The 25160-nt window shown below is 42.7% G+C and overlaps 4 protein-coding genes across 10 annotated transcripts in view; 2 read left to right on the plus strand and 2 right to left on the minus strand.

Annotated features, from left to right (window-relative positions):
• The first annotated feature begins 67 nt into the window (after positions 1-67).
• Positions 68-1783, plus strand: LOC115771017 (protein-cysteine N-palmitoyltransferase Rasp). The gene is made up of 2 exons (XM_030716538.1): positions 68-1678; positions 1734-1783. Exon 1 carries the CDS (start codon positions 89-91, stop codon positions 1568-1570), a length of 1482 nt encoding a protein of 493 aa, XP_030572398.1. The 5' UTR covers positions 68-88; the 3' UTR covers positions 1571-1678; positions 1734-1783.
• Positions 1694-3121, minus strand: LOC115771018. The gene has a single exon (XM_030716539.1). It carries the CDS (start codon positions 3011-3013, stop codon positions 1730-1732), a length of 1284 nt encoding a protein of 427 aa, XP_030572399.1. The 5' UTR covers positions 3014-3121; the 3' UTR covers positions 1694-1729.
• A 201-nt stretch (positions 3122-3322) lies between these two features.
• LOC115771021 (cell death-inducing p53-target protein 1) lies at positions 3323-6902 on the plus strand. 2 transcript variants are annotated; one of them, XM_030716541.1, is made up of 3 exons: positions 3323-3408; positions 5870-6199; positions 6268-6902. In XM_030716541.1, exons 2-3 carry the CDS (start codon positions 5916-5918, stop codon positions 6371-6373), a joined length of 390 nt encoding a protein of 129 aa, XP_030572401.1. In that variant the 5' UTR covers positions 3323-3408; positions 5870-5915; the 3' UTR covers positions 6374-6902. The 2 variants fall into 2 exon arrangements, with proteins under 2 accessions (XP_030572401.1, XP_030572402.1); XM_030716542.1 differs by having other exon boundaries at positions 3347-3408; positions 5895-6199.
• A 1428-nt stretch (positions 6903-8330) lies between these two features.
• LOC115771254 (palmitoyltransferase app) overlaps positions 8331-25160 on the minus strand; it is a 53104-nt gene continuing 36274 nt past the window's right edge. For 4 of the 6 annotated variants that reach the window (XM_030716861.1, XM_030716860.1, XM_030716862.1 and 1 more), the window contains 8 exons: positions 21955-23254; positions 18762-18922; positions 18056-18240; positions 16020-16131; positions 15793-15947; positions 15608-15729; positions 15328-15529; positions 10922-14976 (listed from right to left, as the gene is read on the minus strand). In XM_030716861.1, the coding sequence (XP_030572721.1) occupies positions 13804-14976; positions 15328-15529; positions 15608-15729; positions 15793-15947; positions 16020-16131; positions 18056-18240; positions 18762-18922; positions 21955-22145 (2301 nt within the window). In that variant the 5' untranslated portion in view covers positions 22146-23254 and the 3' untranslated portion in view covers positions 10922-13803. Of the gene's footprint in view, positions 9556-10921; positions 14977-15327; positions 15530-15607; positions 15730-15792; positions 15948-16019; positions 16132-18055; positions 18241-18761; positions 18923-21954; positions 23255-25160 lie in introns of those variants that run through there. The other 2 variants (XM_030716864.1, XM_030716865.1) reach the window with 2 other exon arrangements.

Below are 25160 nucleotides of genomic sequence, written 5' to 3' on the forward strand. Positions count from 1 at the left end.
TCGCAATTTCACCATGAGTACAATTTAAGATTTGAACACGACACACTCCCATCGCTATCGATACTTGTGCTCTGTTATCGATACCGCAATGACTGCCGGCTTATTAAACCGATACGAGATCCTTGTCTACTTTAGTGTTTATATCGTTTATATTGTTATTGGACTATATAAGATCTATGCGCTGCGAGATCGCATCCTAAACACGTCGGAGTTTCAGTTCGCCGAGGGCTGGAGCCTGCTGCAACGCCCTGATGTGGTTCGGGTGCGCGACGATAGCAATGACGAATTGGAGTACTTTGCTGATTTCATTGCAAAATTCTGGCCCTACTACCTGTTGCATGCGGTCGTGAGTGGCATCTCGCGCTGCAAGTGGCCCAACCTGCGTCGACATGGACATATTGCAGTCTGCACACTGGCGATCGGTCTTAACATGCACTGGACATCGCTGGCAATGTTTGCCACTCTGCTGTTCAGCTATTATCTTGTGGCGCAACTGGGACGGTCAAAGCTTCTGACCTGGCTGCTGACCGCTGCCTGGATTGTGGTCATCAACGTGGCCAAGAACAGCCAATGGTGGCTGGGCACGGTGGGCTATGCAGAGTATGCCGTTGTGATAGTCACCCTCTCCTGGAGCTTATTGCGCGGCTGCAGCTACTCGTTTACGGGCACTGGCAATATTCCTGACTACCTGGCCTACACCATGTACTTTCCCTGCCTCACCTATGGACCGTTCATTAGCTATGAGCGTTTCAATCAACAGTCCACGGCTGGAGATGTGTCATCCGCACAGCAGTGTTGGAGATTTTTGGTGGCCCTCCTGCGTGTCGTCTTCTGGTGGCTGATGATGCAGTGGGCCCTGCACTACTTCTACATACACTACATGACGCGGGATGTGCGTGCTGTGGCCATGATGGATTCGGTTTTCTGGCAGCATGCTGCAGGCTATTTCATGGGTCAGTTCTTTTTTATATTCTACGTGATCACGTATGGACTTGGCATTGCGTTTGCCGAGCACGACGGCATAGCGGCACCAAAGCGACCACGCTGCATCGGACGCATTCACTTCTACTCCGACATGTGGAAGTATTTTGACGAGGGCCTCTACGAGTTCCTCTTTAAACACATTTACGCTGAACTGTGCGGCAGAAAGTCGTCCGCAGCAGCCAAGCTCTGCGCAACTGCGCTTACCTTTGCATTTGTGTTCATTTGGCATGGCTGCTACACCTATGTGCTTATCTGGAGTGTGCTCAATTTTGTGTGCCTGGCAGCGGAGAAGATCTACAAGACATTCGTGTCAAAGCCCGCCTTTCAAAGATGGTCGCTTCAGCACTTTGGCTCCGCCGGCGCGCAACGTTTGCATGCCCTGCTGGCCACACAGCTCTTTATACCCGCCGCCTTTTCCAATGTGTACTTCATAGCCGGACAGGAAATCGGCGGATTTCTGATGCGCGGCGCCTACTTAAGTGGAGTAGGCAACTATTTGGCACTTAGCTTTTGCAGCTACTGCTTCTTCCAATGCTCAGAACTGCTGTTGACCAGAACTGGCAAGGACAAGCTAAAAACAACCTAAACCAATAACAGATGACATACTTGCACAAAAATAGATGTAAAAGACTGGAAAACTATTATTTTGTATATGATTAATGTGAAATAAGTCTGAAAGAGAACCATAAACCAGGTAAAGTCTGTTAAGATTCATATATTAGAAATCTGTATTTTATTAGAGTGCTCAGTCGGCAGCTCCGTTGGTTTCCTGCCAATCCAGCCACCTGGTTTGCGTGCAAGTAGACTGAAAGTTCTCCAACAACTCGTCCAGCATTATTTCATCGCAAGTTTGGGTGTGCTGCGTATTGTACAGGCCATCGGGCCAATGCGTTTGGGTTTGTATATGCGACAGGCCGAGCTCCTCGAACAGCTCATCGCAAGTCTGGGTGTGCATGTGCGCGGAGTTTTGTGGCCCAAACATCGTTTCCTGTTGCTGGTAAGCGGCATAGCTTTCACTTGTTGCATTTACTCCCTGCTGTTGCACCTCTGTCTCCGTCTCCAGGTCAAGCTCCGTCATTGTGCCTTGATGCTGCCTATTGTCGAGCGTTTGGGTTTGTATGTTGCGTATCAGGGGCACCAGCACTTCATTATTCATGTCGATCCCATCAAGGTCCACATCGTCGGTCTGAGTTTCCATGTCGCGCAAAAGTAGCTCAACCTCCTCAACTGTAAAATTCGGCATGGACAACTCATTCGCGGCATTGGCGCGCTCCTTCAGAGCCACATCTATTGCTGTTTGTATAGCAACGTCCATGTCGACGCTATCCTCAGTCTGTGTTGAGGTTTGTAGGGCATAGGGAACCTCAATTTCCGGCAAGCAATAATATGATGGTTGCATAGGCGAGTCCATTGCGGGCACATGTTCCATGGCGGGTAGATTTATGGTATTATCAGTAAGCGTTTCCGCTGTGCTTGCGGATTGATGTTCCTCATTAGACAAGTTTTTCTGCAACTTTTTCCATGACTTCAAAGAAGGTATTGCTAATTTCGAGGACAAGGATGGTGCTTCCTTGGCCACATCACTGCTGTTGGATGTGTCCAGGTGGTTCTTGCGACGCATGTGGGTCTGGAGGCTCGCCTTGCTTGAGTATGTGAGCTCGCATGCGGGACATGGGTAAACAGAGCAGCACTGATGCTTCTCTAAATGTCGCGCAAGTAAAAATGTTTCGTTACATTCGTTGCATTTGAACTCCTTGGCCATGTGGGTTTTCTGGTAGTGTTGCCGCAGGAATCGGAGATTCGCAAAGCCGCGGCCGCCCTTACACTGAGCATGATAAATGCATTTCTCCACTGGACAGTGATACGCTGATATGGCCATATCGTTCTTTATTGCTGTCAGCTTGTGTCGACGCCGTAGATGCAGGTAATAGTGACTTTGATTGCCAAATACCTGATCGCTGCAGTGCTCGCAGCGATACTGGCGCACCGGCAGCAGCTCTTTAATATCGGGCGTGTGTTTACATGACATGGACGCGACAAAAGCATTTGTTCCAAGCCCAGAAAAATTGCAATAACAAAAACATATGGTCAGGATTGCCACAGTATCAAAACTTGTGTGTTATCGGATGCGAGACATTTCTTTTTTCTGTATTGACATCTGCAGTTAAAAGAATGCAGTTAATTCTCCCATCTACCCACTAATAAATAGAAAGCAATGCGGCTTATGTATATAAAAATGAATATATTACTTTTTATAAATATGGACCACAAATTACCGCCAATATATCGCTGCTGTGCCAGCCCTCAACTTTATATATCGATAGTTCAATTTTTCGATAGGTGTGCGCATATTTTGCATCACTAGTTAGCGTGCTGCCGTTGTCGTGTTGTGCGAAAGTTTGCTCGTTTTAATAAATTATTAAGGTAAACCTAACGAAAATTTGCGTAAACTAAAAAATGTATATATGCAACCATTGTAATGAGGGCAAGTAGTCTCGTTATGAAGGTCGCGAGTGTTCAATAACTTTCCGCCACTGCAAAATGAATTGTGTGAATATTCCTATATAATATACATATGCCTATTTACATGCATGTGTATGGTATTTGTATGTGCGTATGTTTAAACAAATACTTGTGTAGAACTTTTTTCATGTGCTGGATTCTATAGATACGCGTAACGTAGAGTGTGTGTTTTATTTTCTATTTCGGTACCGTTTTATTGAGGGAACTGTTCGTTTATTTATTATGATTTCGTTTTTAATTTTCGTCTCGTAATAAAAGTGGCAGCGTTACCAACACATTCGCAACGCTTGATGCTGGTATATGTACATACACATGCACATGTATATAATTTTGACTTTTCACAGCAAAAAGTGAAATTCGCTACAAGTTTACTTGAGGCTTTAACTAAACGTATGTACATAACAATATAAGCATAGATAGCTTCCAAAATTACATCATATCTAGATATTTCTGATATATACACCTGTTTGCCTATGTATTGCTAAAAATATGTTTGCTGCACAGCAGCATAAACACACCTATATTCATATACATACGTATACTCTTGCTATACTCTCCGATTATAGCCCGACTACGTCATCTTCGAGGCAGTCGCAACATCTGTTTAGTTCAAGCGCTTTACTCTGCCCTCCAATGTCTGACATTTCTGTTGTTTCTTAAATGAAATATTTAGATAGATTTATGCCTGTCATGATTTATATACATTTATAACTTGAAGGGAGCTCAAAAGCTTTGCTTGTAATGCTTCTTTTTACCTAATTTGCGTGTAGCCCTCATCATGGGACTAGAGAATTAGTTATTTCCATGGCTATATACACACAAACTAACATATATACATACATACATGTATAACTGTTATTGCACAATTGCACGCCATGTGTAATTGTGTGCATCATTTGGAAAACTAAAGGATTATTTCGCTGACTTAAACTATTCTAGGATGACGCAGGCAGTTTTAAAGAGCTTCAATTGTTATTTTGATGTAAAAGTGTTTGTATGTGTGCGTTTATTCGTCTACTTGATTTATGCAGTGTTTTTAACTTGGCTAGTTTCTAGCTAAATGTGGCTATTTTCAGCGTTCAGCCGGAAACAGCTGAAATTTTAAACCGATTAAGTTATTGTTAAGCAACACTGGCTGGTTTATTAATGACGTCACAGTTGCGAAATGAGGGCAATAAATGCTTGTTAGAAACTTCTGCTATAAATAGAATTATATTGGCTGGCCTTTGTCGTAATTATGGGTTAATTTAGAGTCAATAACAAAAGAATAAACAAAGCAAAGTCAAGCCTAACAAAACTCAAATTGCGAAATTGCGTCTTCGCCCAATGACATTAGCACATTCTAATGAATTGAATAAGCTTTGGAGCTGATAATGTGGGCTTATTTTGTACTTGCCCGGGCTGCGCTGATTGCTTAAATACCCTTTAATCCTCAACCAGTTAATGGAATTTCCATTTTGCTCGTGCGCGCCCAGTTGATTTGATTCTGCTAAGCCCCAGATCACAATACTTCCGGTTGCGGTCGCTTGCTATTCGGTTTCTGAGCGCCCACTTGCCAGTCTGCTGCCCCTGTTTGGGCTGGGGAAAGCTGCATTCCCGCAGCTCTGTTTGGCAATGGAACTGTTGAATGTGGTTGCTTTTGTTGTCAACTTCCCATCAGATTTTGGCGCTTATATTGATGACCCACAGGCCAGGCACATACACGTAATTATCAATATGCAATATGTTTTTTTTTACTGAATTGTGGGCAAGTTTGCGTTTCTTATCAGCGCAGCAAGTACTTGACGATGTGGCTAATTGATGTAGCCGCGTGTCAGCAAAGCAAACAAATTGACAAACACATCATATGGCCGTGTATATAGAGTTGCATGTATATAGATATATATTATTAACATTGTGTGTCGTCAATGGAAATTTCAATTAAAATTGTCACATGAATTGCTTAAAGCCCAATGAAAAGCGTTCAATTAGAACATAATGGTGCGTTATGTACCCTTATACTTTCAAGGCTTACATGACAAGTTTCAATCAGTTGCATTTTTAAAATAAAATACTTAGCTTCAATTGCTTTACGAATCTAGAGCATATCCATCGTTCGTCTATGCCTGCTCTTTGAACAGGCTGAAACTATGCCAATTTATCGAGCTGTGAGCTTTGAGCACAAAATATTGCCTTGCTTTGCTCTCTGTTGATATTTCGTGTACATAATTTTGAAATGCGGCCCATAAATATTCTCTCTGGCCCGCGGCATGAATCATCGACATGGGTTATACTATTTTTAGTTAATATCTAGTCAGCTTGGGGATTTCGCAGGTTGTTAATTGTTTATTGTAAATTGCTAATTGATTTGTTGTTTTTGTAGCTCTTTTAATCACGTGCATTTTTAGAACTATTTAGCGCTAAACAACATGAGCAAATCTACGGGCAATGCGCCACCATTCACATACGTTCCGCCGCCATCGGCACCGCCGTCATATCTGGAGGCAGTTGGCGGGGTGAAGCCAGTGGGTCCATATACGCCAGTTGCAGCGCCAGCAACTGTTGGGACAAACATATTGACCACTGTGGTACCCATTGGTCGCACCTCGACGCACATGATATGCCCCTCGTGTCATGCAGAGATTGAGTCGACGACGCGCACGGAGCCGGGCATGATTGCCTATTTGTCCGGTTTTGTAATTGCATTGCTTGGGTAAGTGCGAATGGAATTCACTAATATATGGCTGACCGTTTCTAACTGAGCACCCTTTTTTAATACAGTTGCTGGCTGGGCTGCTGCTTGATACCTTGTTGCATTGACGACTGCATGGATGTGCATCACACGTGCCCCAATTGCAAGGCGTATTTGGGCCGTTACCGACGATAGGTTACTGCAACTGCAACTGCTGCCATGCACACAGTGACACAGATATACATACGGAGGGAGAAGGAGTGTTTAATTTAAGCGAGTGTTTTGCCTTTTTATTTAATTGTAATAATAACACTTGTGTTTCACGGTCGTAGGGAATGCAAGGGCTTATCTCTAATCTTATGCTAATCCTTGCTAAACTGCTCAAGCTCCATGCACTTTATTGGTAACTTGATTATGTTTTAAAGTTTACCATTAATTTTCTCAAAATTGTAAGCCAGCATACATGATTTGCTGATTTAAATCCGAATAATGTAGTGAATATTTTAGTTATGTTAATTCACAATCGAAACACATATGTTCGACAGTCTCTAACCGAATATCGAATCTTAATATTTATGTAAATATTTGTCCGGAAAATTGTTGTGCTTCGAAGATAAATGAAAGAAATCCTGCAATGTCATCCTAAATTCAAGTTCAGTTTGTTTTCTTTTTTTTTGAGAATTGACTGGTATAACAATTAAACATATATAATTCATTTTCCAATGCTGCAGATACATTAATTATTAATTTATGAAAAGACAGCAAATGTACAAATATTTTTGTAATGTACTTGAGAATGTCTTCATGCGGAAACTGCACACTTTATACCATTTAAGGCATATGCATATTTGTTTATGTATCAACCGATCAATGATAACCATGTACTATGTCTTCTAATTTTTTAATAATAAAATCTAAAAATTAAATATGTAGAAAGCACGGCTTCATGCCCAAAAAAAAAAATGTTGGCTGGTTCGGTTCGCGGTTCGAACCGGCTGCACGCCTGTTTGGTTTGTCATGAATTTTGTTAATTTTAATGAAATAATTTTTTTTGTTATATATTGCAAGCAGTATATGTTTACTTGTACAAAATCCGGGTCGAATTTTGTTCCAATCTACAATATTTCGCAGCAAATAGGCAATCGTTGGGATCAAAGGTGTATAATAAGCTTAACACAACTATGTTTTTTATATAAACTGTAGCTTTGTTGTTATTTTGGCAGCTGGCTTGCTTTAGGTTAAGGTTCACTGTGAAAAACAAATTGCAATTCTGAGCTAGAACTGGGAATAGACCTTCTCTGCAGTTTGTTTATAAGTATATGAAGAAGTCATCAAGAAATTGGAGAATCAGCCTAAATAAGTTATTTACTTTGCGGCTTTTTCTCTAGATGTGGAATCCATTCATTTTGTTATTCTTTCAATCAATTTTGGTAATCTCCAAAACTTTCGCCCGAATACCCGATAGAAACTCAAGGAATTTTCATGTTTTCTATTTATAAATTGTATTCTTTGTATAATTGTAGTTCGTTAGTTTTGCATAACATACTCTTCTTTTAACATGTTGTCATATTCTTTACCTCGATTTATATGTTCAGATAACATTGTACACCACGCACATACTCTTGATTTGAAATACATGGTATAGTATATTATATATTATGTAAATAATCATTAAATACGTTACACTGTTCTTTGTCTCGCCGCATGCTGTTAACATTTCTTGTGGTGTACTTAATTTGTTTGTTTATTAATATTAGTTATATTTATTTTTAACATGATTTACATACAAAGATATTGCATGGAATTTTCCGTTTGTATTTGTTTTTCTTTTTTCTTTTATTTGTTTGCTATTACAGAAAATCGTAATAAACTCTGAAGAACGGAAAATACGCTCGTCGTTGACATTTGTAAAAACTTAAATATACAAAAATTATATATGCTATAACTAACCATATACAACGTATGTATATATATATATATATATATATATATGTATGTCTATATGTATATACATATACGTTTGCTTTACATGAATGCGCGTGTGTTGTGTATAAACAGTTTCAGTTAATAATATAGTATGGATTTATTCATTCATTTTTAATGCATTTGAATTGTTAACATTGTTCACCATTTTTTGTTTTCTTTTGTTTTGTATATGTTAATGTACTTGTTTGCTTTAATTGTTTATTTCATTAACTGTTTATTTATATATTTATGAATGCGTAACGCCTTAAGGTAATATTTTAGTTGCTTCTTGATAGGTTGATATTTAAAGTGTGCGCACAACAAACCTAAAGTTAAACAAATTACAAAAAAACACAAGAACCGACCAAAGTATTAGGCTAAATAATACTCTCCCCCGCTGCCAGATCGCCTTGGATAATGCCTAATTAAAAGCTGAAGCACAATTACAATTACTTGGCTATTTACAGGGTATACGCCGTCTAATGACCACAGCTGAGTTTACACAATGGCCACGCCATTGGAATTGGCTGTCGCCTTGGCTGTCTTCACCAAGCACGACTGCGAGCTGTTGCCCATGCTCGAGCCGTCCAGGCTGTCCAGATCGAGCGCAGTGTCAATCATTGTTGTGTCGTGTAGCATGCGCAGCCTGTCCGCGGACTTGGCCTGCTCGGCGCCATCGCCCGCTGACATGCGCTGGCCATGCCCATGGCCGTGGACGCCACCGCCGCCCACAAACGAAGCGCTCACTGGATCGTCCAGATCGAGATCGTCACTGAGCAGCGTCGAGGATAGCACAGCGGTCGCCTGGAGCTGTTCACTGTGCTGTTGCTGCTGTTGTTGTTGCTGCTGCTGCTGCTGAGCTTGTTCGTCGATGATGTTTGAATAAACGTGCAGAGCAGCATCTGTGGACGGCGAGACCGCCACTTGGGGCACATTGCTATACATGTTCTCTGTCTGTGACACGGACTTGGCCAGCGCATGCTGGTCCCCGCTCATGGCAGCTGCCAGTAGAGCAGCGCCCGCCGAGGCCTTGTGGTTGTCGCCCAGGGGCGAGTTGACCAGCGCAGCGTCAAAGTCGACGTCGAACAGATTGCTGTAGCTGCCGCTGCGATTGCGGTTGCGCATCTCACGCGCCTTGCTGGAGGCCGCAATGGCAGCCACCGCAGCAACAACCTCCGTGCCGCCGACCACAACGACATCCGCATTGTCCAGCTCATCCTCGCTGCCGGCTGCGGCCAGTTGATTCTCATAGGCCAAATCAGCGACTGCTGAGGCGCCATTGGACAGCTGTCGCTGCTTGTGGTGCCGGAACTGACGCGTCTGTGTGGCCGTCGGCTGTGTGTAGGCTGGCATGTCCATCTGGGCCAAAGGTATCTCGTTGTCAACGAGCTGGGCTAGACTATTGGAATTACCTGCGAACGAGATATTGAAACGTTGCGCGTGGGCGCACGATTAGTGCAAAATTATTCTTGTTTCCCTTTTTTCTTTCGTTTTTTTTTATATATGGTATATAAATTGCATACATAATTAATGTGAAACATTTAAAATGTTAAAACTCTCATTACAGCAAATTCGACAACTAATTAAAAATTCGTATTGTAATTTTTGGAATAGTTTTCGCTAGTGTACACTGTGGGCGTGGTTTGTGGTTCGTTTTTTTTCTTTTTTTTTGTGGTGGTGGTTTTACAAACTATTTAAATATGCAAACAATTGTAAATGCTGAAAAGGCGGCGAATTAAAAATTAAACAGTTTATAACCAATGCACAAAACAACTCAAACAAATTAAATTATATGATGAGCCCGGCAAAGCTGAATCCTTGTCGGCCACCTGGGTATTAACATAATTAGGAATACATAATTCAATTTGATAATCGCTTAAATCAATAAATAGCCAATGGCAACAATGATAGGGTATTAATTGATGAGCTATGATTTGTGTTTATATTGTATATTTTTTTGGTATTGTTTTTTGTTTTTGTAACCGATATGAATTTTGTATGCGGTGCCAATTGTATTAGATGAAACAATTCCAAAACATGCTTCAACAATTATTTATAGAAATTTCAATATGCCAATATTTAAAATGCACACATATAAAATGAAAAATTGATTGCTAAAGAATGTAACATGAAAAATCGCTGGGAGTCGAGTTCTGTGTAGAGATCTGTCTTTACGATATGCGCAATGTTGTTGGTGTTGTATTGTTTTGGTTTGTTTCGTTTTGTTTTGTTTTGTTTTTAAACCAAATCATAAACAATTCTTGTGAATTGGGGCTTTTGGTAAAAGAAGAAAAGGCTAAGCAACAAAAAGACAGCTTGAAAATGATATATTTTGTACAGGGTATTCGAACGCTTTTTGTTTACAAGTATCTTTAGCTAATTGCGCTACACAAAAAGAAAAAGAGGCAAAGATCCGAAATACACTTAGCAAAATCTTTGCTTTTGAAATAAATGTCGTAAGCGTTGTTAATTGAATTTTAGTTTTTACCATTACATAAGTACAACAGAAAAAGGGTTTTGTATTTTATTTTTTTTGTTTGTTTTTTTATTTATTACTTTTGTGTTGTGGAGGCAACTCACCCAATTGAGGCATATAGCATGAGGCATTTATGTTTTACTCTAGTTTTAAGCGGCCCTCGAAAGCTTTCACTCAATTGCATTTAGTTTTAGTTGCAATTTTGATTTGTTTGCAATTTGTTATTTGTTTTTGAGTTGATAAATATCAAGACACAAAAAGTTTTAAAGTTCGATTTTTGTTTTGTTTTTTTTTTTCCCGTTGAGTCACAAGTTGTATTGAAAGACATAAAAAAAGAGTTTGGCATTAGTGTATGGGTGTGTGTATGTGCATAACCAAGAGAAAATCATGTATTTGCAATCTATTGTTCGGTATTTCGGGTACTCGGGTTTAATAGAATAAGGAAAGTGCGTCTGCTTGTGTACGGCGCGCCGGCAATTTGAATTCATGCGAAATGATATCACGCTAAATGGAAACTCAAACATGGCGGCGATTGGCAGCGAAGTGGAAGGAAGAAGAAGCGCGAACAACTTTACAAAATGGCGTCCCCGTGTGGATTAGCCACTGTGCATTACAGTTTGCCACGCTGTGTGACTGAGTGTTGGTTTGTGTGTAAGTGTACGTGTACGTGTACGTGTGTGTGTGTGTGCGTATACTTGATCTTAACACTTGATCGCAACATTCTTCTCACATAAATATAAACTTGCATCCAGTTAAATGAAATTTGTAGGTTTGCTCTTCTATCGCTTTTGTATCTTCCGTGGGATAAATATGCGACTATGGCAAAGCAATCAGCTTCGGAAACTTTTAAAGGTTTTACAAAGGCCTTCTGTTTGGTCTTCTTAAATAAATGCTGTGAACTCGTCAGATTCTCTTTGTAATTCGCTTTGTAAGGTAAAAGGCTGGTTTAAGGGGAAAACCAATTCATTAACAAACATTTGTTTAGCCACATTCACGCCTTAGATTTTATTATTATTGTGGCTGATTTTGATTCCAAGCCTTCTGCCTGACGTTGAAAACATTTGCTATGAAGTTTGCACAGTGCGCACACAAAGTTTATCTCACCGCTAAGTGTATACATAGATAGTAGTTGTTTGTATATGGGTGTATGTGTGTGTGTGTCTGTGGCTGTGTGTTTGTAATTCCTTAACATTTCAATTGTTTTCATAGATACGCTAGAGTACATTTTATTGCCCAACATTTAAGTATAACTATATATTTATGTTTCTATGTATGCGTGTGTGTGTGAGAGTGTGTGTATGTGTATCAGCAGTTTATTATAACATACATTAGCACATACGCAAGTATATATGTATATATATACTATATGTGTTATTCAACACGCATGATCTGAACATTTTCAACATACATATGTATACATTTTTATAACTCTTCCATTGCTAAAAGGAACTCATTTATGTATATATAATATATATAATATATTGTTAATGCGTAACATTAATAGCCTTTAAGACTGGGCACGGGCTGCTAGTGCGCCGTCCGTTTTACAGTAAGCTGACTTATTGTTCTATTGAATTTTGTTCACTTAAAATCCGAGCAACCCGCTGGCCATAAACAAAAGCAGCTCGAATCTACGTAATTCCATGCTGTTTCGACCTATAGGCCAGAGTTGGCGCGCTCTCTCTCTCTCTCTTCAACATTTATAACTATTTGATGTATAAATATTTGTCTCTCAGTTTTAACATATATGTTTTAATGACATATTTGCAGTCACTTGGCAATTTGTTAAACCTAATAATTATCCAATATAATGCATGCATGCACTTGGCATTAATGCATCCTTTAGTTGGTTTCGACTAGAGTTTTGTTAATTGCTTTTAAAATTACAGATCTATTAAAATTGTTATACAACACTACACATATCAAATTCTAATTGATTTTCCAAATTGCTTTCATATATTTATTTTGTTTTCGTTGTTAATACAACTGAACATACATTTTGAACAGAACGTGGTTTTCTCAATAAATGGCAGTTGTTTGGCTATTTTTATTATAAATTGTTTGCTAAGTTGTTAATTGCGTTTTCTTCGACTTCATTTAGTTGAAACCTTAACAAATAAATATCAACTAAATTGCACAAGTGACTGCCACAATTCGAGGGCTTTCTCTTTTTCGATATATATAAATATATCTGTATATAGTATATTTAATAAATAAAAATCTCAATCGACTACGAACCGAGTTCAACATGCAAGTGTCTTTAAAATGCATTGCTCTTAAATAGTTTTTCGTTTTGGTTTTGGTATAATTTATTTACTATTGGAGGTGGCGGCGTCGGGATATGGACTTTCAACATTTAAGTGTGTCTGTGTGTCTGTCTGTCTGTGTGTGTGTCAGTGTGTGTGTCAGTGTGTGTGTCTGTGTTAATTGCTGCGACAACTGAAAATATATGGCCACACTGGCGCTCCGCTGTTGCGGGTGCGAATGCGGTGCGGCAGCGTGGCTCGCCTATGATATATAGGTGCTACATAAACGCAAAAGTTTGTATGAACCAAGTTTTTTTTTTTTATATTCTATTCGTTTTCTATTTTTTTTTTCAGCGTGTTTAGGTCTGGGTCGGGTTCTACCAGGGCGGGGGGCAGGGCTTGGTTGCTGGGGGTCCAAAATTTTAGAAAAACAGAAACGCGACATCTGAGCTGCAACTACGCGTGCAAAATAAAAATTCAATTCCAACTAGCACTACCGTAAACTAAATACCCTAGAAAAAGCGCGTCACGGAAGCCAATTGTGAAATTGCCAAAGCCAGTGTTGGGTATTAACCAAAAAAGTTATACACATATATTATACGTATATGCATGTCATCAGACTATATAGCAAATTTTTCGTTTTGAAAAACTTTGTTTTTTTCTTTTTTTTTTTTCAATTTTTTTTTTTGTATTTTCTTTTTGCAAATCCGTGCGTTACGGTCTAACTATACTCGATCGCTTTTGCCCGAACAGCATACCTAGCCGGAGCCTGGCAGCAGTAGGAATCGGAGGCATACTGCCAAGAGCCCAGCACGGGGACATCCCTTAGAGCGTACAGCGTTTAACAACCAATCAATGTAGTCAGTGGCGACTGCAACCAGTTGGCGGTCACAGCCAGCGGCAGTGTTTGCTTGGGAGGTGAGGCGAGGAGCTGCGTACTAGGACGAGTCGCTGCCCGCGGCATCCTCGATAATCGAATTGAGATCAATGTTGAACGAGTACTCGTACAGGTTCGAGTAGCGATCGCGCTCCTTCCATGGCGATCGATGATTCATATAAAGATTTCGTTTACTAACACGAAAGATCTGGCTGTCCTTGATCGACTGATCGTCGTCGCAGGGTTCGCCGCCACCGCCAAAGTCGCACTCACGAATGGTCAGCCGATTGGTCGGTGACTTCAGTTCGAACATCACCTCCTGGTGCTTGTAGCGCGTACGCATCGGCAGCGGATGATAGCCGGCAATGTTCACCTTCTGCGAGTCCACCGACTGCGTGGACTGGCGGCGCATGCTGCGCGCCTGCTTCGGAAACGGATAATTGCTAACGCGCTGCGGGGAGAAGTACTTGTAGTCGCTGGGCGCCGGCGGCTGCGGCGCCGATGTCTGTATCATGGTCACCGTGCTGTTGCTCGCCGAGATTGCGGCGCTGGCCTGTAACTGCAGTGTCGAGGGTCGTCGTGGTGCCAGCGCCGGCGCCGTTGCCAACGAGGCGGAGGTGGGCGCCGTTGTCGTCGACGATGAAGAGCCGGCGCCGCCGCCGCCGCCGCCGCCACCGCTGGCTGCCGCCGAGACGCTGCCAATGGCCGTCGTCTGCTGAGCGTGAACATGATGATGCAACAGGGGCAGCGGCGAGTTGCGTGCATCGTACGACGGCGTCAGCGGCAGATGCAGCGAACGCTTCAGATTCAGCCGGTAGGAGGAGGAGGCCGGCGAGCGCTGCACAGAGGATGGCGTGGCCAATCCGCTGGCGAGTGCCTCCTGCTGCAGATGTAGCTGCAGTTCGGCGGCCAAAAGCTGTTGCTTCTGATGTGGTTGTTGTTGGTGTGGGTGTGGGTGTGGGTGTTGTTGGTTTTGATGGTTGTGTGTTTGGTGTTTGAGTTGTTTGTGTTTGTTGGCTTTAAACTGGTGCTGTGCGCTGGCGGGCAGCAGTGTCTGGAGCGAGCAGCGTTGATGCTGCTGCCTGCGCGACTTGGACTTACCGTTTTGGAGCATATCGTAGCTGGGCGGACGATCAAAGCCATTCCCGTGGCCATGTCCATGGCCGTTGACGCCAACACCACCAGATGCGGCGGCTACCCCATTGCTCTCCAACGTCGAAGAGGAGGGATTCGACTGATTGTTGTCGGTGTGATTATGTGATTGATGATGTGGTTGATTGTAGTTGTAGTTGTTGTTGTTGTATATTGGTGTTTATATATAGATATATATATATATTTAACGAGTTGTTACCAAAATGAATATTGACCAAAAAACCAAAAAAAGAAGAGGTAGAAAGAACAGAGCGTCAAATATGAGGTGCACAGAAGTTCATCGTACGAGAGAGAGAGGAGAGATTGAGATTTGATAATTGATAATTGATAAGCAAGCACAGGTGCCCAGACATTTAGATTTTAGATTTAGATTTAGTTTTGGATGGAGAGTTTATGGACGTGCTCGTAGTGCTGTGCAGCTTTAACCTCTTACCTCATCGTAGAAGCGCGGCTTCAGCTCAGCCCCGACAGCACCAATGCTTACACCGCCGCCGGCACCGGCAATGCCCGACATATTGCCCAGCATGGGCTGCGCTGTGGTGACCATTTGCGAGGCGCTGATGACATCGCTTAGCGCATGGCGCGGACTGGAATGATGCATCTGCTGTATGTACTCGTCCGTGGCAACGCCGCGTCTGTGTGTGTGTGTGTGTTGCAGATGGGCAAATCGGTGTGTTTAGCAAATGATGCAAATTGCCAAGACATTAATTTACCTGTCAATCAGCGAGGGTGTCATGGGGCCGCACAGAATGTGGCAGCAGTTGAGGCAAATGTTGCCGCGTGAATAGGGATTTTGAGTGCGCGGCCCGCCCTTTGAGGAGAATGAGCCTTTGAGCTATAGGCGAAAGAAGCAGTTAATCAGTGAGCGTTAAATATAAAGGGTATTGGGATTACTTACATCCTCATTCGTTGTCTGATCGCTGGTGGTCAGATATGTGTGAAATCCGGCCAGTCCAATCACCGACCAAATGGAGAAGAAACAAATGAACACAACAATCACAGTGAAGGGCGCCTTCTTTATAACTACGAAGACCTCCGGTTCCGTTTTCATCACTTTATGTATATATATAGATATATATATGCAAATCGATTAATCGGTAAATAATATGTATATTATGTACTCACATAAAACTAAATGCGTCACAGAGCACGAGAATATAAATACGGCTAAAAATGCCAGTGAGACTAGAAACAAATAAAAGAACCGATAATTTCGCTTGCCAACGCAATTTCCCACCTGCAAAGAGACAAATTTTTCTTATTGATAATTTCTCTTTTCAAATTCTGCATAATGCGCATTCACACAATAAGGTTAATTGCCCTTTCAGAGACCCGGGCCGTACGCCGTACGCCCGTAATGGGCCATGCGATATAATTGGCGCCCAAAATGAAATTACGCGCTGTGCACCACCGAGAAATGCCTCAATTTTTAGCAACACCACCCGCTGCTTTAAGGCCCAAATGGCACCAGGCACGAGGCGACCTTCAGCGCTGACAGCAGTTCCAACATGCTCATAATCAAGCCAACCGCGCGGCGCGGGGCGAACTGCTGCTGTGGGCTGGGCTGGGTTGGGCGGTGTCGGGTCATCCGAACGAGCGAAACGCGTTCGCCGCAGCGCCAGCAAATGAAAAATTCAAAACCCACTCTTCAGCTGTGGGTGGTGCCAACTAAAGCAGCGACAGAATGCAGTAAGATCCAAAGGGAATCGACTTGCAGGTACCCTACATTTTGGCATAAAATATATTTCAATAACTATTTGTTTAATTTCTTAAAGTTTTATTAAAATTGTCAATGTTTGTTTCCAACAGCGGTGCTCGACGCTTTCCACGAAATTCTTGCCTGAGGCTCGGTTCATGAAGCTGGTCTCCCACATGCTTCAACCCCGGTTTGGATTTAAGCCGTGGTAAGTCATATATTTTTCATTTTTAAAAGTAATATTAAATTTTCATCGAAATCAATTAAATTTTCATTTGCAATCGCCCGCTGTTCTTGAAAATATTGCAAGCTATAGATATTTTCATATACAAGATTCGGGCTAAATTTGAAAACTACCCAAAATTGGCAGCTACCAAATGTGGTAGAAATGCAATGGTTGGGTTTTATTTATGCTTTGGGGCTTAGTCCTCAAAAGCTTTTTTTTGACAACAGATTTGGTTTCAGGTGCGCTTCATAGCAAAATATGATATGAAATATAATTAGAATTTCAGTTACAAGCCGATTCGTATTGAAAACCTTTACAGACTTCTTTTCCACATACTTTTAATTAAATTTGATTTTTTGTGCTGGGCATAAAACCGGAGGACAACTAACTGAGTTAAAAGCTAGCATCAAAGTTAACAGCCACTTTAAAATGACGTTAAATAATTTTCGTTTGGCTATTCATTCATTATTGGAAGATCTTGTTGCTAAACATTTGACATGATAAAGTAGTCTTTTTGCCAAAGTGAAGATGAAATGAAAGGATACACACAATTAACAGTCTGGTCATATTAAAAGCTATTAGATTCTCGGATTAATTAAACAACTAACAAAGCAGCTGCCGTAAATGCCTTGAAGATAGGCATCAAATTATTTATTTAAGAGGGTATAAGAACAACGACGCCAATGTGGCCTGAAAAAGCGCGTTACACTTAATGCAACATGCCCCTTAAACACACTCGCTTACACACACACACACACACATACACAGAGTGCGGCTACTTAAGTATGAGTATAAAAGTGTATGTGTGTGTGCATTTGTGCTTTGTGTGTAGCAGTTTGTTTGTTCGGTCCACCACCCGCCACATCTTGTTGCATCTTTTAGGCGCACGCGGGGAATTCGCATTTTGTGAAAAATAGAGAAGAAAAAAACACTCGCCCCCGTAAAATTGGGTAGTACTCGACGGGGCGACTGTTTGAATTTGTTTGGGTGAATAGTGGGCTGGGCATAGCTGCTGTGGTCTGCCAGCCTTTGCAGAGCAGCATTCCAGTCAAAGAACGCGCTGTGGAAATTATTTTCTCAGCAACCTCAGCAGTTGGGGCAGGAATTGGGTTAAAGTCAGCGCCGCCAGCGGGTGGGCACAGCCGAAAAGTGAAAGTTCTTCTTCGTTGGCCCACATTTGCGGCTTGGCGTTGCAATGTCAGGATGCACACACGCAGACACGGTGAAATTTGTACTTACCCAGGGACAGTGATGATCGAAGCGATCCACACAATTATCGCACAGGCTGCAGTGCGAGGCGCGCGGCGGCCTGAAGATCTTGCAGGTGAAGCAGTACTTCAGCTTAACCGTCTGGCCCTTGACGAGCACCTCCTTGGTGCGGGGCGGCGGCCGGTATGTGGGACTGTTCAGTGAGTTTGGCACTTCTGCGCAAGCGGAACCGGATGTGCGCGTTGCGACCGCGTCGGAAATGCAGCATCAGCAGCGACAGCGACAGCGACAAAGTCGTTGTTGACATGCAAATGAAAAAGGGCGAGAGAGAGCAAAAAGTTTTCGCGTTTTAAAATATTTTCCAGCAACAAGAACAAGAACAACCACAACATCGACTCATTAGGGTAAAGGCAGCACAGCGTTGGCTTTGATGATTTTCATGCATATTTTCTTTTTTTGCCGCTCTCTATGTCAGGACACGCTCATTACTTTTTATGTGGCGCAAACACACACACACACACTCGCGCACACTCGCCAACTTAATGAAGTGAAAACAAATATATACAAATGAATAAATGCACGTGTGTGTGTGTGTGTGTGTGTGTATGTCTGTTTGTTTGTGGGCGTGGCAAGTCATGAGCCATTCAACAGGCAAAACGACCTTGTCCACATTCGCTTTTTTGCGTGGACATAAGCACATAGCGCAAGGGAATCGAGGACTGGGGGTAGTACTCACCAATTTGCTTTTCAATATAGGCGGCCTCATCATTGGAGGCGCGCGGTATAACGCCAGGATCCGTGAAGGTTGTGCGCAGCAGCGAGCTCATCGTGAAGAAGTATAAAACGGCTCCCACAATGGGTATAACTGGATTGATGCGTTCGGCCAGAAAGGGGCAGCTATAAACAAGAGAATGCATGAGACAGTTAATTATTATTGATAAACAAACGGCTATATACATTTAACAGAAAGAGGTGTAAACATATATTCTTGATTATGACTACGAGCTGAAACGATCCAACATTATCAGAGGTATATATATCATAGGCAGGGCAAGCCTTGTTTGTGACAAATCCTTTTATTGCAATATAACTAACATATAACTCGAGGACTTAAGGATGTAAAGGCAAAAAAATGTATGAGAAATATGCAGAAAGACTGGGACACGGCCTGATTGATGGGCATGTTGTCATGGGAATCAATAATAAATACGCTCTCTAGGATTGAGAAACACTTTCTCCATAAGACGAATATATGCAAGAGTATGTTCGAGTTAATATTGACATAGTTTTAGACTGCAGTTTCTTGTATATCGCGATTAAGGCCTCGTCTTAAAGTGGCACAGCCAATTTTTGTGGTAGGGGGCGGCCTGCTGTGCTCAAAGATGCATACAAATAACTCCAGAGAGAGTTTTGGCAATGCCCCAAATGCCGCTCGCCCGCACAAATATGCAACAAGGGAATTCCATTGAACGTCGTCCGGGCGCCAAAAATAAGGCAACTGTGGCACGAAGCATGTGTAAACCAGCGGGAATTGTTGTGGAACGCTTTGCAACAATGATGTTGCTGCCCAGCATCGCTACATTATGCTGTCCATGCGTGCCACCGATTTGTGAATAGCAGTTCACACACACACACGGGCGCCGCTGACAGCGCCACAAGGGACCTGAGCATAATGAAAATAATGTGTGACAAGCCCCAGAGCTTAGCTTTGAATTTCAGCTGCATTTTGGGGCCAGTCGAATGTACGACCGTCAGCAAAACTAACCGAAAATAAAATAGTTAAATACATTTGTCATGACAATGGCGAAGCGACCCTCCTCACCCCTCACACCTTCCATAAGCACACATAGACACACCCACACACACACACACAAACACATATCCGCAACGGGAAAGCATTCAGAAAATGTTTTCCCTCGCATTCAGCTGGCAAATCGCTGACAATGGCACATAAAAAGGAAGCCTGCATTGCATTGTGTATGCTACCTTTTAGCGATTTGCATTGCGAACGCGTTGAACGGAATACAATTTGGCCATAGCCCACGGGCAGATGCATATGCAGGTGCACAGACTGGCAGCAGGCGGCAGGAACACTGGGAACAGACTCTGCCACAGAAATTTCAACAACAACAACAATTGCAGCAACACTTAAAAGCATAGAAGATATTGTAATGCCCATAGGTTGCCACCGTTGCCGTTGCCAGCTCGACTGTGCGCTAATATAAGGCAGGCATGCAATGAAAATAAAAATCCGTTCCAAAAAAAGCCAACGGATTGTCGAAGGCGAAATACTCTTGCATTAGGCAGCTGTGCTCTGTCTGAGGAATACCTCACCTGAGTTCCCAAAGAAATTTATGAGATATAAATCCTATGTTGATATAAATTTGCTCGTTTCGGATAAATTCATTTTAAGATGTTCCCAAAAACCCAGTCTGGTTTCATCCGATAGTCCCTATGGTATACATATGATAAAACCAACTCTGACATGCATATATATATGCATTGCCTGCAACATATCTTTAAACTAAGAGACTAGCCTAGATAGTCGCGCATGGGTACATAAACTCCTCTATTGATCTAAAACTTTTGTGATTTATGTCCAATACATCCAATTTCGTGACAAAATTCAAATACTCTCTGGAAGCGTATAGACATGGTGCCGTGCCGTCGCCGCGACGAAGTTGCAGTTGCCGTCGTTGGTTTTTCGGCAGCGCATAAATTTGGACTGTAAGTTTAAGGCGGCAATAACAACAATAGAAACAAGCCGAGTACTCCAATTCTTTTCTTTGTGTTTTTTGTACATGTGTGTTTGAGTGTGTGTGTTTACACCTACACATACATGCAATTTCCTTGACGCTATTCAAAGGAATTCGTGCGGAAAATGTTGAGCATAATTTTTTTCTAATCGCGCACTGTTGGATATCGCATCATTATGTACCATTCCCCATTTGTGAACAGAAACCAACTGCGTGCTCCCCCCTCGGCCCTGCGCCGTTTGCCAATACAATTTCATGTGCATTTGTATTTGCGCTACGTGACGTATACACTATTTGCCAGGCTACCACAGTGTAAGCATTACGCATACGCCGTGTATAACTAAATATATATGTGTAAATAAGTGTGTGTGTGTGTTGAATCAAGCTAAACGCAACTGTGGTAGCAATAATATTCTATTTACATTGTGACTAATATTTATTTAGCAACTAGGTGCATGTTTATACGTGCTACAATCCTCAGTCGCCTGCGAAAGCGGAGCTGATTATATAGACAACACTCGATCCGACATAAAGTTAATAAATTGTTGGCATTCCCAACAGTTCAATTCCATAATTAATATACCATTCAAAATCTTAATTCAGCCCACAAAATAATAATTAAATATGCTGTAATCAAACTAAAACCGGGACAAACAGTTGAAAAAGTTTGATCTTGATTAGGTAAGTGCCACAGATTGACAAATGCAAACTAAGCCACAATCACAATCCCTCGATGGCCGATAGATAAGCCACAGCAAACCAAAGCCGAAAAAGCTGCAAAGTTTAATCCTTTTCTAAAGCCCGAACATCCTTTGCCCGGCCAAGCATAACGCATACGCCACGTTGCACAGCAATAATTACATGCCATTGGATACGTCCTGCAACATAGCAGCAGACGGGGGCGACAGTCGGTGACCATTAATGTGGGCGTAATTGGAAACCAAGCAGACCAGAGCATGAGTAGACAGGGTCAGGGCTGCTGGTCCGGCATCCTAAGCCAGCCGGGCGGTGCTTAATTAGCAACGTATTCATTTTGCAAACAATGCAACCGCAGTCGGTTGCAAATGAGAAGCGGACGGACAGAATGTGCTAGAAAGAGATAGACGAACGACTGACGGCAACTAAAACTCGGAACTGGTTGTCGAGAGTACGGAATGCGCATCTAATACTCACTCGAAGGCAAAGAAGAGGGCACTGGTGCCAGTAATCAGGATGCACGTCAAGTAGAAGACACCCGTGTGCGGTGCGGACATTAGCAATCCATCGCAGTAGAATTTATTGCGTCCGGCGAACAGTTCCCATTTGCGTGTGACGCGCTGGTTTGGTGCCATGTTACTGCAACAACAACAGCAAAGGAGATTCATCGGATCGCTGCGGCTGCTGCTGCTGGTTACGGTCTAGATTGGGGACTATGGGGGATGAATGTGGGCTGCTTGTGGGGATGGCTTATGCGTTTTCTGCCCCGCAGTGACAACTGCTGCCTGACTATGACGAGGAGCTGCTGTTGTTGCTGCTGCTTCTTCTTGTGCAGCTGCTGCTGCTGCTGATGTGGGCCAACGTTGTCCGGGCTTTTGTGGGGGGGTGGTGATGAAGCCAATTTCGTTGCGGGACTGCCACGTTGCGTTGATGGCCTAACGCTGACACTCCGCTTGGCTACCGCTTGCAGTTGACGAAACGAAAATGTGCCCGATGTGCCTCCACGCCTGCTCGAGCTCGTCTTGTCACAGCGGCGTGCTCATGTGTAGCTGTTGATGGGCGGCAATGGCGGCGATGCCTGCTTCCAATGCCTGAGGCATGCAAAGCTGAGTGCTGCACTGGCCACGCCCACAACAACTAGTGCCCCTTGTTTGCGGCTATTTCATGCGTTAAAATTCAACAGCTCAGCTCTGCTGCAGACGCGAGCTCAACTTGGCTCGTTGATATTTGGTAGTTGGTTTTTGCTTGGTTGCTTTTTCTTTCTTATTTCGTTTTTGGGCTAATTTCTCAGTTGCGTGTCAGTTCTTGTGGCGCAGTGTAAAAGGTAAATGTAATCAAAATGAATGTCTGCTCGCGTTGTTTATATGCGGCCGTCCGGTAAACGTTCCTTCAGTTCCAAAAGCAATTTCGTCCACTTTGTTCTGTTGTGCACAGTCCGCGGCATCAGCCACATTGCGTTTCGATTTCCCGTCCTCTCTCTCGCTCTGGCTTTGGCTCTCTTTTTAGTCGCTGTCTGTTGGCCGGTTGGCAGCTTCGGCTCCACGCGCCTCCTCCGCGCGGCAACTTTAATTAAAGCAGCGCGGCTGTCATTTCTCAGCCTTCTGCCTGTCGTCGTCGTCGTCCTGGCGCCCTGCAACAATTATTCGCTTGGCTTTGTTAACATTTCCCGCAATGGCTCCGATTTGTTCGTCTGTCGCTGTCCGTTTATGATTCAATTATTCGCAGCGCGTTGCCTGGCGCCTCAAGAGCAGCTCAAATTGCCGCAGCTGCTGCAATCCTGCAAAGGAAAAAAGATGAAAAAAAAACCTGAATTAGAAACTGAGAGCGGGTGAAAGCAAATATAATCATTAAGTTATTTTGATTAAGAACTTTGGCCAAAGTGCCAAAAGGAATTGAAGCAAAGGAAAAAGTAGAAAGACGAATGGACGAGTCGAGTCGCTGGCAAATGATTTTTTAATGTTACTCGGAATTCTTTGGCTTGTTCCATTCTACTTCATTTGTCTGCATACTATTCTGAATAAATGAATGCACGAATGAATGAATGTATTTAAGTGAGTTATTCAAATTACTCATTGGCTCATCATAACAGTCGTTTGTTGAATGAGAAAAGTTGTTTGCGGTTTGAATAAGCAAGTAGATTGCATGGCATATAAAGCACCAGCATAATCTCTTATTTTGATATATATATATATTTTTTTTGGAAAAGCTGGTGCACAGTGCATAAACAGTCCATAAATTAAGCGAATTAAGTTGACAACGCAGAGAGACACACACATACATATATATTCACCCATTCCTGTTGCGAATATAATGCGCTTATTCGCTGCACATCTTAACATTTTCCACTGTCAGATAATTTGCACTAATAAAGTTAACCATACGCACCGTTGTACAACTGCGCCACGCTCTCTCTCTCTCTTCCCATGGCAAATGTTATCTTAAGGCAAACAGGCACAGAGAATGCCATAAACTAGCACACATGGCAAACAACACAACAACAAATGGAATGAGAGAACAAAGAGAGAGAGAGAGAGAGAGGGGAGAGATGGAGGCTGGGGAAGCTGAAACAGCGACATTTCCATTGCTGTTCTACGTTAATTAGGCGCACGTCGTCCATTAAAAGAGCCACAGGAGCTGTTGCCGAGGCAGGACAACAAGATTCGCGCAGCGCCAAGTTTATGCAAATTGAGCTGCAATTAAAGCCACGGCAACAGCAACAACTGGCAGGGCGAATAGTTAAATAGTAACTACGAAGAGCTAGATAAAACAATTGCTAACATTAAATAAACAAACTCTTGAAGAGCTAAGGAGTGGCGCCAATTAGTGGCAGCCACAGTAGTGAGATTTTGCACAAACTCTCAATAAACTCATAAATTGCACAAAATGACGCAAAGCGCCAGTGACAACAACAATATACAAACTTGTGGCTAAACAATAACAATAAAACGCCAGCAATAACAACAACAACAACAACAACAAACACACTGCAAGGTTGAAGAGCACTTGGCAAACGCGACGCGGTTCAACGCAAATATGTAAATAAATGGCCACTTACGGCAATTCAATAGGGGGCAGCGGGCAGAGCGGAAGTCGAGCAGCCATTGACTATGTCTATGTGTGTTTGTGCTCACGTGTGCGTGTGTGTGTGTGTTGTATGTGGGGCCCACATATGCAAACAATATGCCAATTTTATGTTTATTAATGTAATAAAACAAAAGACAACAGCGGGTCGCGCACATGTTTGCATTATTAAATAACAACAAACAGAACGTGTGAGTGAGATAGGCAAACATTACTTAAACTTGCTCTCCCTCTCTCTATCTCACCCTCTCTCTCCCTCTCTTTCGCACTGTACTAAAACACTTGGCATTGTAATTGCAACTGTGGTTGCGATGCGTGTCGTATATTTTGTAATACATCAAACACTTGAATACCGCACAGTGTGCACTTGATGCTACCCACAGAACGCACACTCACACACAGGCACACACACGCACACACGCCCCTCTTAGCCGCATAACGGTTAACGTTACTCATACGCATGCATGGCGAGCACACTCAACATTCTGTTGGCATTCACTCGCACATGGCAAGTGCACTCGCCTGCCACGCGTCCAACTCTGGGCAAGACTTAGCCTCTGCTCGACTCTGGGCTTATTCATTTACGCAACACGCCTCAAAAC

The sequence above is a fragment of the Drosophila novamexicana genome, unplaced genomic scaffold (assembly GCF_003285875.2).
Source record: "Drosophila novamexicana strain 15010-1031.04,08,12 unplaced genomic scaffold, DnovRS2.1 tig00000024-arrow-pilon, whole genome shotgun sequence".
Taxonomy (NCBI): Eukaryota; Metazoa; Arthropoda; class Insecta; order Diptera; family Drosophilidae; genus Drosophila; species Drosophila novamexicana.

Coding starts and splice junctions, on each gene's coding strand:
- LOC115771018 (XM_030716539.1), bottom strand. CDS start 3,013: ATGTCATGTAAACACACGCCCGATATTAAAGAGCTGCTGCCGGTGCGC.
- LOC115771017 (XM_030716538.1), top strand. CDS start 89: ATGACTGCCGGCTTATTAAACCGATACGAGATCCTTGTCTACTTTAGT.
- LOC115771021 (XM_030716541.1), top strand. CDS start 5,916: ATGAGCAAATCTACGGGCAATGCGCCACCATTCACATACGTTCCGCCG. Junction 6,200..6,267: donor TTTGTAATTGCATTGCTTGG/GTAAGTGCGAAT, acceptor TTTTTAATACAG/TTGCTGGCTGGGCTGCTGCT.